The sequence below is a fragment of the Pseudopodoces humilis genome, chromosome 5, assembly GCF_049639895.1.
Source record: "Pseudopodoces humilis isolate 2021_Gansu_Grassland_sample_001 chromosome 5, ASM4963989v1, whole genome shotgun sequence".
Taxonomy (NCBI): Eukaryota; Metazoa; Chordata; class Aves; order Passeriformes; family Paridae; genus Pseudopodoces; species Pseudopodoces humilis.
The window spans coordinates 480,442-496,339 of NC_142204.1; the positions used below are offsets into that span (position 1 = coordinate 480,442).

At 47.6% G+C, this 15,898-nt stretch overlaps 1 protein-coding gene across 2 annotated transcripts in view; it reads right to left on the reverse strand.

The window, feature by feature from the left end:
• NINJ2 (ninjurin 2) overlaps window positions 1-15,601 on the reverse strand; it is a 43,902-nt gene extending 28,301 nt beyond the window's left edge. The window contains exon 1 of one of the 2 annotated variants that reach the window (XM_014259298.2): window positions 15,186-15,601. In XM_014259298.2, coding sequence (XP_014114773.2) covers window positions 15,186-15,218 — 33 coding nt within the window. In that variant the 5' untranslated portion in view covers window positions 15,219-15,601. Of the gene's footprint in view, window positions 1-13,081; window positions 13,174-15,185 lie in introns of those variants that run through there. The other variant, XM_014259300.2, reaches the window with a different exon arrangement.
• Between the last annotated feature and the right edge of the window lie 297 nt (window positions 15,602-15,898).

Sequence of the window (15,898 nt, forward strand, 5' to 3'; positions counted from 1 at the left end):
AAAAATTCACTTGATGTGCACCTACCCTGGTACAAGGTGGTAAAATAACTAGCTATGGCACAGGATTGGTATTTTTAGCTTGAACTCCTCTGGCCATATCTTCTATATTTGGGGCTGAATATGCAAGCAGAAGAGTGAGCTGCTCCTGGGTCAGGTGCTCTTTGCTGCTTTAGACAGCTGCTTTCCTTGAAGTTGAAGCTTGGTCAAGTTGTGATCACTCACAGGTACAGCAAGGTGAACCAATAACACCTGGGATGTGGAAATACCGTTCCCACTTGCCAGGAATAAAAAGTGGGATTTTTGATTAATGCCATGGGTGCAAGGCTGCAGAAACTCCATCAGGAAGTGGCAGGCAGCAGCGAGCCTGACACCTAAAGAACATCAGCAAAACTCTGGGCCAGGTTTTCCAAAGGAACTCCTTCAAACTCCTCTGCAGAGCTGCAGTCAGTGGCTGCAGCCCTGGTGTGCCAGAAGTGAGCAAGAGGGATTTAGGTGTGCAAATGCCTCTCTGGACACGTGCACGTGAGCTCAGGGGGAATTTAACACGGGAGCTTTTGAAAACTTGAGTCCTGAGCCGCTGCCCACGTTGTTTGTTCTTTCCCATTGGAACAGGCTCTGCTTCTGAAAGGATACAGAGTGGAACTTCACAAGAAGCCGAGGGGATAAAAGTTTTAGCTCAGTAACAAATAGAGGTGAATGTTAGTGAGTCATCTGCTAAATTCTGAGGGCAGATAGCTGCACAAGAAATTCCAAAACGTTCTTTCAACACCACAAAAATCTCTCCAGTGTCTGACCACAACTATAGGGCTGTTCAAAAGCAGAATCTGGGAAGATGGGAGTAGTTCACTTTCTCAGAATTTAACTTCCAAATGCAGCTGCTGAGACCAGTTTGCAAACTTTTATCCCGTGTCTAACATCAGCAGTTGCACATCTGTCACCCCTGCACGGGAACTGAGCGCCACAGAACAAGTGCAAGACAAGAAACAAGTGCAGCTGCATCTGTAGGGAGGCAAAAGCACTCCAGTAATGCTGGTATCAAAGGTCCTTTAAGGATTCTGACCAGCTGCCCTCCAGGTCTAGGGCAAGCAAAACTGGACAGAGAGAATGGACTCGAATGCTGCAGTGACTCATGATGCTTGGTGAGCTCCTCTGTATTTTAGCTTGGTGATAGAAGCTGCTTCCAGCCACAGGGCAGCCACGTGGGCCTGTCTGATAGTGAGTAAAGCATTGCACAGCTCCTGGAGGCTGTGATGCCTTCCCACCATGGTATGTTCAACCCATAAAAGCCATTCCAGTTGTGTGTCATCAGTTCTAACTGCCCCTCTTCATTCTTTTGTGGTGTTGTGTAATGCAGCTCTAAGAGACCAGAATTATTCTCTCTTCTGCATTTGCAGCTGAATGCAGCTTCTGAATTATACCAATTATTTTGCTAATCTGCTTCCTGACTTGGCAGAATCATCTCAGAAAGTAGCTATGGTCAACCATAAGGAAAAAAAAGTGAAAATAGCAGCCACAGGGTGTCTTCAGCCCAGCTCTGAGGGTTACACCTTGTAGCTAAGGAGATCTACGAGTGCAGAGCAAACGCTGCTGCTGTGACTCCTGTGCTCTCTCGTGCTTTTGCTTTCCTTAGACTCTGTTCTGAGCCAATCCAGCTCAACAAGCTAAGCTAAACCCAGACAAACAAATAAATACATCTTTAAAAGAGACCATTTTCTCCAGCTTTAATGAGCTGAACTGTCTGTGAGAAGGGCTTGGCAGATTCCAGCACAAGGACAAGGTGGATGTGTCTGGGAGAGGGAGATAAGGAGGGAGCAAAGGGTCGTGGGCTGCAGTGAGCAGGGCACCCCCCTATTGGGAGCAGCAGGCTGTTAGACCACCCCCAAATCTCATCTTTCTGCTATAACTCACTGCTGAGGCTGGGGCTGCCTTGGCAAACCTCTGCTGCTGGTGTTGTTACCCTTATGACACAGAGGAAACACGACTTGTTTCTCACAGTTTCCTTCATGTAAGCAGTGAGTAGGAACTCCAGGGTCCAGGCCCAGACAGCTCAGCAGCTTCTGCTGTCTGAGGAGAGTGCTGTACTGGGAAATAAGAGTGATGCTGGCTCTGAAAGTGGCTCCAAAGAGCAAGATGTAATCTTCCTGTGAAATATAAACTGGGAGGCCCTGAGGAAAGGAACCACTTATCTCGATATATGCTGTCCTCTTAAGGTCACCTAGGTAAGGTCAGGGCAGCAGCATTTGATGATATGTTCATGCCAAAAAGTCACATGCAATCCAATTCAGCCATGAAAACTGTTAATGATGCAGTAGAAGCTGTATTTCACTGCAGGTTTTGCCACTGGGACACCACAAGCAACATCTTGACAGTGTGGCACATGAAATAGAGGCTGAGATTCATGTGTGGCCCAGAGTGAGGCAGAATTTCAGGTTTTGTGGAAGGGAGCCACACTGTGGAGCAGCTCCCCTGCAGGGATGGGCTCACAGTGCAAGGTGAAAGTCTGGATCCAAAACTTCCAGCTCACACCAGCCTCTCCCTTCCAGTCCATAGCTTTTCATACACTCATCTGTGCTTGGATACATATCTAAAGTCCAGGCTGCTCTCAGAAAACATCCAAGAGCACGCCAGGAAGGAACTGAGGCAGAGTACACAGAACTTCACATTCCAGTGAAGTGGCTGTGAATGAACTCAGCAAGTGCTCTGTGTATTTACACCACGTAATCAATCATTGCTTGCTTGATTTGTGTACAGGTGCTCAGGTTGTGTGTGAGGAATTCAGCAGCTGATTTACTGAAAACGTTCAAAAATACATTACCATGCCCAGGAAAGTTCACCATAAAGAATGCTCCCAAGCTTGCCCGTGCATGTTAACTCTTCTGTGTGCCCTCCAAAGTCTGCACACAATAACCTGTTTTCTGCATCACCAAATCAGTGGCAATATCTGTGGAGCATTGGTTTTATCCACCTCTCCTCAAGAAGCTCGTTCATCATTTGCAGTGAGCCTTAGATAAAAGACTCTTCATCTGTGTAAAATATTATTATTATTGTTGTTGTTAGGCTAGTGTTTTCAGAGGGTTTTATTGGAACCTGATGTCCTGCCAAAAGTAACACCCTGGGAATCTTTCAGCAACTGTTCCTGGGTGTTCTGTAGATTACTGCTGTTTTCTCATACACTGTCCCTGGGAATTACATTCTCAGATTAGAAAAATGTCCCTCCTCTTCCCTCTGTGAAAAGAACTGCTGTTCTGGCTCTATATTAAAGGATTAGGACAGTGGTTTTTTCTGGTGACTTATTATTCAGGTTGTCTTTTGTTTTCTCATTAGCCCCTCTGCAAAACAGGTTCAAAATGTAAAATAAGATTGATGTGTGAATGATCCTGCAGCATTATGCAAGCGCTTTGCACAGCTGAGAACGGCCAGTTAAAGGAGGACTGGTGGAAAATTGGACCCAGACATTCAGTCAGCAACTTTCAACCCTGCAGAGACAAAGAACCTTTAAGAGCTAACTTTATAATGAGGAGCTATAGTACAGCACGGCAGAAATTCAAGGGAGGCCCAGATCCCCAGAGTGACAACTGTGTTTTTCAGAGCTCTCCTGAGTGCAGGTTGCTCTGAGAGACCTTTGGAAAGGGGTGTAGCAAATGAGGCCTTCCCGGGAGACTGCTCAGGGGAGCAAATCCCTCAGAGCCACAATAGGAATGGGAGGAGATTAAAGCAGAATAACCATTTTTCTGATGATTGAATGCCCAGCTTCTGCAAACACAGTCTTGCTCTGAAGAAACATTCACATTCAGACACTGAACACGTTAACTTTTAGGAGGGGGAAAACAAAACTTTGCAGGAGCTGAAGTTTTGTGTGGCTCCTTTCTCACTGTACCTGTGTTTATCCTGTAGTTTGTCCCTTCAAGGTGGCCAAGGGACAGAAGAAGTGGGAACCACTGCTGCAGAAGAAATGCCCTGGATTTCAGGTGGGGCTCACTCAGAAAGCATTGTGTACCAAAGCTGGACTCTTGTAAGGGGATAGCCAAAGAAGGAGGAAGAAAAACCCTGGACCATGTAGGACAGATGGGCATTGGATGAATCTGTTTAAAAGGCAGTTGTGCTGGTCTTTATTTGGCCATATTTCAAAAGGCTCATATTAGCTCCCCACTTTAGCTGTGCACTGAAACATTTACAACACCCAGCATGAAATGATTGAGGAATTTATCCCTATGGTTTATTCACTCCTGATCACACCCTTCCCTTCTGGGTTTCTGCCTTTACTGTCAATATCTTGTGCAGTAGTCCTGGAGTTTTGTGGTGCCTTTCTGTGCACTCACTACAGTCTTTTTTATTTTTTTCCTTCCCCTAAAAAATAAATCCTAAACAAAACCCAACAAAAAGAAATGCCAATTTGCCTCTTTTTTTTCTTATTCATGACTTCTCATATTCTGTTTGGGCACCCTGATACTCTGGTGCTGCTGCTAGCATGACCAGAGAAAGTGGGCAAAAGAAACTTTTTTGCTCTTATTAATATTATTAACATGACCAGTGACTTTTAATATATATTTATCCCTACCTGATAGGGAGATAAGTATTTAGTGAAATCACTGTAATTTTTCTCTCCAGTTTTTGACCCTGGCACCAAACAGTTTTGTTTTCCTGAGCCTTCTGAAGACCTTTTACCTTGTAATCCATCCTCTGCCCTCCCTGCATCATCTCAACACCTCAGCTCCTGCAGCACTGGAGTACAGAATGTGAATTTCCCTCTGCTCACAGGTATCAACATGTTAGCACTGACTGTGCACGTATCCCGTGTGCCTTGGGCAAGAGGCAGACTGAATGCTGCTGTGTAACAGATACAATATTCCCACAATTTTACATCCCCAAAGAATCCTCTGCAGCCCACCCAGAGGAGCCAGAGTCCTGCCTGCCCTTCCCAAGGCTCCAAAAGGAGAAAGGGGCCTTTAAAGCCCGTAGATCTTTCTGTACAAAGATTGTGATCAGGAAATCACAGCCTTCTCTCAGCCTGTGTGTTTGGCTGGTCCTGACACAAGTGTGGCTCCCATTTCTGCTGAACCAGCCTCACAATTACGCCCACTGAGCAGCTGATAAGGAGAGGGAAGTACTCTGTCAGCGTGCAGGGTACAAATGTATCATGTCCATGGAATTGTATCATCCCTATGGAATGATAGGAGTTGCTGGGCTGGATAGTGCCCCTCAGTTCTCAGAGAGGTGGAGAGCAGGGCTAGAGACAGCGTTTGATTGAGGGATAGCCACTGGGAACAGCCCCTGCCAGCTGTATCTGCACCTCTGTGTACCCACACAGTACCCCACAAACAGATTTATCAATCCACATCGCCTCTCCTGCACGGGGCTTGTGGCAAAGCTCAGGGCTGCTGCCTCTTGCATAATTCCTTTGAGGTTTGCTTGGCTGAACTTTGCTTTTCATAAGTCATTTGATAATAGGTAAAACAAAAAAATGGGAGGAACATAAAAACGATGTCAGGCACACCAATAACAGGCTGGCCGGGCTCCTGGCTGAGAAACAAGTTCTCATCAGATAGGAAAACACAGGGAGGGGAACAAAGGAAGAAAAAATTGCTTTTGGATCAGAATAAAGAGGAATGTGTTGTTATCATTTGCAGCCATAGAGTGATGTATTTTTTTATTTTTTAGCCATTCTTTGCTGCTGGTGATGGCAGGGACACCCTTCTCTGCATCTGGCCCCAAAGAGCTGAGCTCACCTCCCCAGCCCTTCCCTTCCCAGGCAGGGACCCGCGGTGCCCCAAAACCCCTCCAAGTGCCCCTGCAGCTCAGGGGGTGGCTGGAGGCTCGTGGCTGAAGGCAGAAGGATTGGAAATGAACCAGAATCTGATTCCAAATATGACCAAAAGCCAATCTATTGAGCAGCCACCAAGACCTGTTGCCATCTGCTCTGGAGCTGCTTGTCTGAGCCTGGTTCTGGGTTCAGATCTCTGCACGAGGATACAGATCTACAGCGTGCCTGTTATCTCCTTTTTTATGGTCTCAGCAGAATAACTGGGCATTGGATCAGCTCAGGGACAGAACACACCTCCTGCTATAGGTAGCAGCTCAGACTAGGAGGAAGTGGGGCACTCCATCTGCTCTGGTTTCTGGGGACAGAGACCTCTGGGGCTCTGTTCTCTGGATCTGCTCCCCCCATTTGGCTGAGCAGCACTCAGACTCTGGGATTTTATGGAACACACCCTGCTGGAGCTCTATCTTCTGGGGCTGTGCTCCTCTTTTTTTTTCCCTTCTCCTTCACGATTTTCTCCCTGTGCTTACTTAGTGAGGTTTTGGTGTGCTTGTTTTGGTGTGGGTTTGGTTATTTTGTTTTGGGTGGTTTTTTGTTTGTTTTGTATTGTTTTGTTTTGTTTTGGGGTGTTTTTTTTTGTTTGGTTGGGTTTTTTCTGCTTCTGGGATACAGAAGTTATTCCTACCTGTGAACACACGTTAGCTGTTTTTATTTTGGTAGTTGCTGTCTCTTGCACCCGATGTCTGTGTGCCTGCACCTGCCTGGGAGCAGTTTCCTCCCTCCAACTCCACTGCACCCTGGCTCCTCACAGGAGAAGGAGGTAAGAGGGGCTTTTATTGTACCAGTGGACTTTGCCCATCCCTCTCTGGGTCTGAACAGGCCAGCATTATTTCACAAGTGCTAAATCCACTCACAATGGTTTTAAATGGCTGAGCTGCTGAGCCAGCTGAACAGCAAACACCAGAGGGGAAACCACATTTTGTGAGCGCTTCAGATTCCTTCAGACTCTACGTGGAGCCATTAAGAGCAGAGTAAAAGCCCTTTGGCACAACTCCCTTCGGCGACTTTTTCACAAGCACATGCCAAAAATGGGGGCTGGCTAAGGAACCAGAGTCAGCTCCCAGGAATCCAGCACGTGAGGATGGTTTAACCAAAAATCTGTTCTGGCTAAAAGCAAACAGCAGAGCAGTGTGTTTTCTTGTAGCATATCAATCCTTTGGTGGATGTCTCCCTGATCAGTGTGGATTGCCAATCAAGGTATCACCATGGGCAAAAGGTGAGAAAAACCCCAGGTGCCAATGTTTATGTAGGAATAGTTTTTATTGTGTTCATATTTGTTAACTGTTTGCCTTAATTCTTACAGCCAAGTGAAGAAGAACCCAGACTGAATACCTGCTGTCTTCTGATAATCACAGAAGAACTAGATCTTCAGCTAACTTAACCAGCTAAGAAATGTTCAAGAATTTGAGCAATTATCCCATTGCAGTAAGATAGATGAGGGCCTGTGGAAAGGAGCTGCTGTTCCTGTCTCTGTCCAGACATATTCCTTAAACAAGTTCTTTCACAATGATCTGGGTGAGCTTAGACACTCAGTAATGGAGGTTTCCTAGCCCAGACATTCTTGATAGAGTGATTGCTTTGAGCATTGCATTGAGTCAGCAATAATAATTGATGGTGGTCATGAGGAAGGCTGAACCTCCCTGCTCCAGCTTCAGTCAGCAAAAACCGTGTGGCCACAGCCTGAAATCACACAGGGACATGCAGCAACATTTCATCTTGAATCAGCCAGAAGGAGGTGCAAAGTTCAAGTTGAAAAGTTGCATCAAGAACCTGTATGGTCATTCTGAGTCAGAATTTCTGTTTAACATATTTCAGCTTGTTTCTCTTTGGCCTCAGGGTTTCACACCACACCGGTGTGGGTGAGTGACTCCAGTTCCAGCAGAAAGAGGTGCAGACACAGCTGTGTGCCTGAACTTTAGAAAGTGTGTCAAAATTTGTTTCCAATGGGCGCTGAAGTTAATATTCAGCAGGGGAAGGAATTATGTGTGGTCTCTTGTTGGCAGCTTCAGTTAATGCTCCTCTTTACACCCTGTGAAGTAACAGAGAGGGCTCTGGTGACTAAAAAAATCCTCAGCAGCTCCCTCAAGAATTGATGGAGATTAAGAATTTAACCAGTGAGAACAAAAATGAAACCAAAGAATACTGCTGCTCGGTGGCAATTCACCCATCCAGAGGTGCTCAGCCTTTCCTTCCTCCTCCTGGTGTGCCCTTGGCTACCTCAGTGCCATTTAACCATCCCTGCCTTGACTTCATAGCTGGAAAACAGGCAGGAAAACACCTCTTGCTCCATGTGGAGACTGTGAAATTAAATTCATTGATATTCATAGCACTCTCGGGGAACTAGGGACAGAACTTGCTTCTCACACAAGTCCTGGGACAGAATTTCTGTGTTGTTATTTTCTGTGGAAATACTCCTTCAGTAAAACATAGGTTACAGAGGAATGGTTGGCCACCCTTTGGCTCTGGTTGGATTGGTAGAAGCAGTTATTTTACTCACATAATCAAGGTCTGTGGTGAACTTTGACCTTCTTTTAAATGTCACAAAACATTATTCAGTTATGTGACTGCAGAAGAGAAAACTCCTGCAAATGTGCATAAATATTAGGGAAAAAAATAAAGAAAAACCCAAGAGAGCATGAACAAGCCACAAAACAGAACATTATCTCATTTTCCTGTTCTCGTTTCTCTAAACCTGCCAACAGGATTCCCCCAGAATTTCCAGCACTCACTGAACCTTGACCCAAGCAGCTTCACGAGAAATTTCTTCCCCAAGGGTTGTTTTGGGTAGAAAGTTCTATGATCCTGTGTATAATGGTTTTCACAGGTGTAATTACAGAGTCACGTATCCGATTCATGTAATTTGACAAGGAATTACATCTTGGCTGGTTCAAAGGAGTGTGTCAAGGTGACTGGTGATGTGGATCCTGCAGCCTCTGCATTGGCCCCTCCATCACTGTGCTGTCCAACTCCAATGTTTCTGGTTTGTGTTTACACACCTGGGGCACTCTGGATTACAGGAGCTCATTTCTTGTGTTGCCTGTCCTCAGAGACAGTTTAATAAACCCTTGGCTCTCAGGGCAGGCACAGGACAGGGGCAGTGCAGGTGCCTGTTCACCCTTTGGCTCTCGGAGAAGCTCTCACCTCTCTGTGTGGGGTTGCTGTACCCTGAGTCACTGCTCATTTTTGGTTCTCACAGGAGAAACACAGCAAGGTTTGCTGCCAGAGCTGGCCCCCAGACAGGGTACAGCCACGCTGACCCCTGGCCATTCCCTCCCTCCCTCCCTCCCAATTTTCTCTTCAGAAATGTCTGAGCTTCATCAGATTGCTTTTACTGAACTCTGGCTGCTCTGTGGTCATCAGACATGTCCAGTGTGGTGTGGGGCCAGGCTCCCTCCCTCAGAAAGCCATTCCCACCTTCCCTTCACTGCCCTCAGATGAAGTGTGAGGACCCAGACCAGCCTCTGCTGCAAGGATGCCCCAGGGGACATTTGACTCCACACGTGCCTCATTTTTCCCAGACACCTCAAAACCCAGAGCTCAATTCCTCAAATCCTATCCCTGTGTTTGGGAAGGGCCTCAGCAAAATCTGCCCCAAGGGAAAGCTGGCCATGCCCAGGCAGGAGGAACGAAAATGGAAATGTCACATCTGGCCGCAGAACCAAGGAGCAATCGAGGAGCAAGAAAGAGTCTCCTTCCTCTCAGCACGATGTGAGCACGCTTGTCAGTGCTCCAGTGGGAGTGCTGCTGGCTTCTGGGACCAGCACAGATAATCCCACACACACTGCCAGGTCCTGGCACTGTGATACACACACTGCCAGGTCCTGGCACTTTAATACACACACATTCGGGTCCTGGCAGCTGGGGAAGAAAAGCATAGGGTGACTCTTGCTCCAAAGTGTAATAATATATTTCATACCTGTCTCTTAACCAACTAGGGAGAGGAGAGGAGAGGAGAGGAGAGGAGAGGAGAGGAGAGGAGAGGAGAGGAGAGGAGAGGAGAGGAGAGGAGAGGAGAGGAGAGGAGAGGAGAGGAGAGGAGAGGAGAGGAGAGGAGAGGAGAGGAGAGGAGAGGAGAGGAGAGGAGGAGGAGAGGGAGGAAGGAGGGGAGAGGAGAGGGGAGGAGAGGAGAGGAGAGGAGAGGAGAGGAGAGGAGAGGAGAGGAGAGGAGAGGAGAGGAGAGGAGAGGAGAGGAGAGGAGAGGAGAGAGAGGAGAGGAGAGGAGAGGAGAGGAGAGGAGAGGAGAGGAGAGGAGAGGAGAGGAGAGGAGAGGAGAGGAGAGGAGAGGAGAGGAGAGAGGAGAGGAGAGGAGAGGAGAGGAGAGGAGAGGAGAGGAGAGGAGAGGAGAGGAGAGGAGAGGAGAGGAGAGGAGAGGAGAGGAGAGGAGAGGAGAGGAGAGGAGAGGAGAGGAGAGGAGAGGAGAGGAGAGGAGAGGAGAGGCTGGCTACTCTTGAAGAAGCAGGTGAATACATGCCCAAACCAGGAACTTGTAAGCACATCACAGCCTTGAGGCACAAGGTAAAGCCACAAAATACCAAAAAACTGAAAGTCTGCCCCAGCTGTGAACACACTCTCTGCATGCCCTTATCAGATTTAGACTGAAAGTGGGATGTGGGAGATGGGATTTACTGTGGTAAGGGGGACTTTCCAATTGTTTGTTTGTGGGCATTTTGGAAAAGTCCACACTGTTAGACCTGCAGCTAACTCTGCTTATCTGCCCTTCTAAAGTCTGCCTGCTGTAGATCTGGTCAAAAAACCAAGCACTGGAAGTAAACTATGCAATTACTTGAAATCTTTTTTTCCTTGCAAGTTACTTATAAACCTGTCTTTATTTCCACAGATGTATTTTCCATTCAAGGTATTCATGAAGCAACTCCTGCCAAAAATTTCAGCGTTTTCCAGAACGATTATTTTAGCTGTTTACTCTTTTTACTTTTGAAGTATGAATGATTCCCTAAATGGTGAGGTATTACTTCTGCTTCTCATCCCAGAGGATTGTAAATTTTTTTAATCCAAAGAGTAAGAAACTATAAAAAGAACGACACAACATACAGTATATGACCTCTTTTGCAGTATGAACACAGATGACATTTCATCAGAACAAATACAAATCTAATAAAACTGCGGAGCCACTGAGTACCAGCCCCAGTCTTTGCTCTGCAATATCCATCTGGGGCTCCAGCAGGCCTAGCTGTGGCAGTAAGTGTGAGTTTCAGCTGTCCACAGGGCTGTTCCTGGCTGGGAGTGCTGGAATGATGCTGTCAGTGGCTCCCATTCAGAGCCTGGGACATTGCCTCAGATCCCCAATGAAACAGGGCTGTGTTGAGGTGCCAGAGCGTGAGCTGCAGCAGCTGAGGTGCACAGCTAAACTGATTTAATGGGCCTTTTGCTGCTGAAAAGAGCTGTCCTCTGTGGCTCCCCCCTCCCTTCTCCCCCCTGCAAATCTCTGTGGAAGGGCTGGAGGTGAGAGTCTGGGGCCAAAACAGCACAAAGAAGTACAGACAAATCAGCCAGAGCACTTCTATCAAAGCCATACTTCTATTTTATAAACCCGTGTTTCCTGAAGTAAAAGGAAATTGGTGATGGGATCTGGATCTTGTTGCATTGTTCTGTTTCTATCCCAAATGTATTTTTCAGATCTATCTCAGGATATCTGCTATACCTCACCAGGACACTGCTCTCTGCCTGGTGTCTTGTCAGTTTAATAGAGGAAGGTGAAAGTTTCACTTGGAAGCCACAAATAGAGATGTCTGGGGAGAAAAATGCATCATTCAGATGAAACACTGTCAATGTTTTATCTTTTAATAGGTAAATTAATCTATTTAATTAAAATATTTTCCTTCCAGTTTTATTTGTTTTCCTAGCACTTGACTGGTTGGCATAAATCAGCTAAGGCTGCACACTCTTGTGCCTTTTTCCTATTTCAGCACCATTTCCTTTTTGCAGCTCTCTCTGCACTGTTTGAGGTTTTGTTGGCCTTCCTAGAAGTCAGAATGGGAAAGCAGACTCCCTAGAAATACACAGAACAGGAGAATTTCTGTGAGGGAGAAAGTGGAGATGCTTCTTGCTGTTAAACAGCAGTCCCAGGTGCCACTTATGGGGAGCTGGTGTCCAACTTCTCTAATGCAAGCAACCCCTCGTGGTCTGCTCAGCCATTGTGCCACAGCCTGGAGGGAACTGAAAAGCATATTTATTTTTATCCTGCTGTTGGCTAATGGAATTTGAAGGTACCTTTTTTAGCTTGCAGAACTGTAAATATTGTTACTGGACCTCCCGACCTCTTTTCAGTGTTTGCTCGCCCCAATATTTGACCTCCTAACCTGCCCCAGGAGATGGCAAATTCCACAGGCTGATGACATGCTGGACGAGGGAGTCCTGTTACAGACACTTTCAATTTTGCTGAGTGAGCTCCTGCTCGTGCTTCAGAATAAGCAAAAAACGTCGGGGACTGATCAGTTCTCCTCAGAGCCTTCTAAAATGCTGCCTGCCTTTTCCTGCAGTCTCCTCCATGAGGACAAAGCTGCAGTGTTTCAGCTTTAGCTACCTGCCTAGCACGTCCCTGTAAATGTTGTACAAGGAATGCTCAGAGGTGCTGTGCACACACACAGGACCCTCAGCCTCTAAATAAAAGTTCCTTTTCTGTATCACAGCTTCCAGGACTTTCCTGCTTTGAGGAGCAGTGAGTCACAGCGTGCTGAGCATTCCCCAGACCTTCCTAAATCCACGGCTGGAAACTTCCATGAAGATATCTGCTCTGCATTCACTGCTCACAGCAGGCACTCAAAAGAGGCTTTTAAATCTACTTCCCACTGAAAAACACTCTTTTTTTCCCCCTCTGCCAGTGACCACTTCTCCCATGACCTCCCACTTGTCAAGTCACGTCATTTACAGGACCCTCTGCTCATCTCAGCCATTGTCCTGAATCCTGACTCAGGATTCTGCCAGCTACACCGATTCTTCATGAACAGGGATTTAGATCACTTCAAGGATCATCATCAACGACATCTGTGAAACTGATTTTAATATGATGCTGTAAAAATGGGACTTAAAATGCTTGATGGGTAGCTTCACTGGGGTGTTACACAGCACAACCATTTCAACAATGAATCAAAGCTACCAAGGCACAAGCAAAAGAAGGAAAAGAAGTTCTGGGGAAAAGTTTTCACCAAGAAAAAACCATCAAAGTTACCAAGATAAAATCAAAGTTAGCAGGGCACAAATCAGAGTTCCCATACCAGGGGGTTATGTGCAGTATCAATCACTTACCGAAGATCTGCTGCTGGTGAGAGGTCTCAGCTTTGAGGAGCAGCCCTGAGGGTTGTCCCAGCGTGAGGGACAATCTCTGCCATGCAGCCAGGCTGCTGAGCCAGGAGAGCTCAGAGAAGGCTCACTGGGCCTTTATTTATAGAATAAAGTGGCTGGCTTGCAGTCAAATTACATGTGATAGTAAAGGTATGCCTGAGACTCCTTGTACCCACAACTTTCTTTGTTCCTTGCTAAATGAGTCTTGGAAAAGGCGCTCGCTATTCATGTGTTGATCGCATGATTGCTGCTCCCCGCTCATGCCTCGATGCTCCCTGGGTCAGCTCTGCTCCTCCCTGGCTTTGCAGAAAGCAGACTGAAAGCAGCTTGGTCCTTTTGCACTTTATGCCTTTAGGTCCTTTGGAGTCTGGACCAAACTGCATTCGTTTGGTTAAAGGGTTTTACACCAGTGAGTAGCTCTCCCTCTCCTGGAACCGAGTGTCTCTGAGCACTGCAGGAATGTGTGAGCCTTCACCTGTGTTTTGTGCCAAGGGGACACAGAGGACACCTCAGCAGCACAGGGACTCTTGGGACACTCTGTGGTGCTGCACCCTCTCCACATCGCTGCTCTGGACACACAGGATGTTCTTCCTGAGCCCAGGGAACCTCTGGCCTTCTGGGCTTACTTATCTGAGTATTGTACAGGCCAAAGGTGCTGGTGGCTCTTCACTTAACCTCAAGATGGGTTGGAAGAGAAAACTCGACACCCCAGATTTTTCAGTAATTTAGGAGATCTTTAATGAGTGAAGTGATCTTTTTTCATCTATTATACCTGGACTTTAAATAGATGATGCACCTGAAACTATCCATCAAGTGGAGTGATTCAATATACAGGGAGTTAATTTGACTTTTTATTTAACATGATTTTCTTGTCCTCTCTTTACCATCAGTTCCTGGCTTAATGATGTCTGTATATTTCTGTCTTGCTGTCTAGTTCTAGGAAAGACTAACATTTATCTCTCCCAGTCTTAATAAAGTACATTTTCAGTAACTGTCATAGTTACCTGTGCATTCTCCTCACTAATTGTGTCCCTTACAGCTAATCCCAGATCTTCAAAAGCTGCTCTGCACCTCATATCTCACCAGAGATACAATCTGCAGGTTTGGGGAGTCTCACTCTTCCTTTCTAGTTAAGGAACATTGTCCTGATTTTTTCCAAGGCCACAAATCTTACCATTTTAATTTCTTTGACAGGGGCCAAAGAAACAGAAACTGTGACCCCAGAGTGACTTCCCTGCTGCCAGGTCTGAGGATGATTAAGACCATTTCAGACAGAAAAATCAGCTGCAAAATGTGGACCCTGATGCCACCTCCTCAGGGCTGGGAGCTGTGCCCTAGGCAATGCTTCATGTTCTTCCCTTCTCCACAGCTCTCTGAGGGGCAGATCTGGACTTGAGCTTCCGAGGTTTGATGGGTGTTTGTGCTCTGGGCTTGTGATTCCATTTCATCTCTAACAGTCTCTTTTTTCCAGACCTTTGGGCAGCTGCCCTTTCCGAGAACGCACGCTGCGCACAAGAAACACCCTTCTTAAAAAACACAAACACCCAGAACAGGAACGCAGAGAACCGAAAGAGCTTCAGCAAGAAGTTCTGTTTCTCTATAAACCCTACATAGGAAACCTTGGCCTCAGTATTTGCTGTATTTATTTCTTTTTCTCCCCTCCAGATTGAGGGTACTTTGTGCCGAACAGAGGAAGGCTTTGTGAGACGAGGGGCAGATCAGACCCGTGCAGGGTGTAGAGCGTGTGCTGCCTCCTCCTGAGGGCTCGGGGCTGATCTCTTCCTCCGCTGCCCTTCCTTCCCTAAAAACCATCTCTTTTTTAGCAATATCCCTCCTCTTACCCTCATTTTTTTGGAGAAAACTAACTAACTGCCCTTGGCAGAACACAGCAGACATCCTGCCGCTGGTTTTTCTTCAAAGGGGAGCGAAGGAAAAAAGCAGAAGCGAGTTTTCAGAGGAAAGCGCCTGCCAAAGCGGAGGAGCAAACGATGGGAGCGGTGTCTGTCCCCCGAGCCGGGGCTGTTCCCTCCCTCTGCCCGGCCCCAGGGCTGTTTTCCCGAGCACTCACATTGTGGCTGGAGCTGTCCCCGTCCGATGCCATCCCCTCCGCTCTCGGGCCCGGCTGTGGCCGAGCGCCGCTCCGTGCGCCGGGCTGCAGAACACAGCCAGAACACAGCCAGAACACAGCCAGAACACAGCCAGAACACAGCCAGAACACAGCCAGAACACAGCCAGGACACAGCCAGAACACAGCCAGAACACAGCCAGAACACAGCCAGAACACAGCCAGAACACAGCCAGAACACAGCCAGAACACAGCCAGAACACAGCCAGAACACAGCCGCTATTCATGTGCTGGCCTTGGCACGGCCCGGGGGCCGAGACGGGGGCGGCAGCCCGTTCTCCTTTGTCCGGGCAGCCCTGGAACCGGCGGCCCTCCCTCTGAGGCTTTCCATGACACGCGTGGGGATCGCGCCTCCGCCGCCCGGCCAGCCCGGCCGAGCCCCGGCAGCTGCGGGGGCAGGGAGCGGTGGGCGGGCAGCGCTCCGAGAGGCTCCTGGTACGGTTCTACACCACAAACAGGGCTCCGAGAGGCTCCTGGTACGGTTCTACATCATAACCAGGGCTCCTGGTACGGTTCTACATCATAACCAGGGCTCTGAGAGGCTCCTGGTACGGCTCTTGGCACAGTTCTGCACCACAGCCAGGGCTCCTGGCATGGTTCTGCCCCGGGTCCAGGGCTCCTGGCATGGCTCTGCACCACAGCCAGGGCTCTGAGAG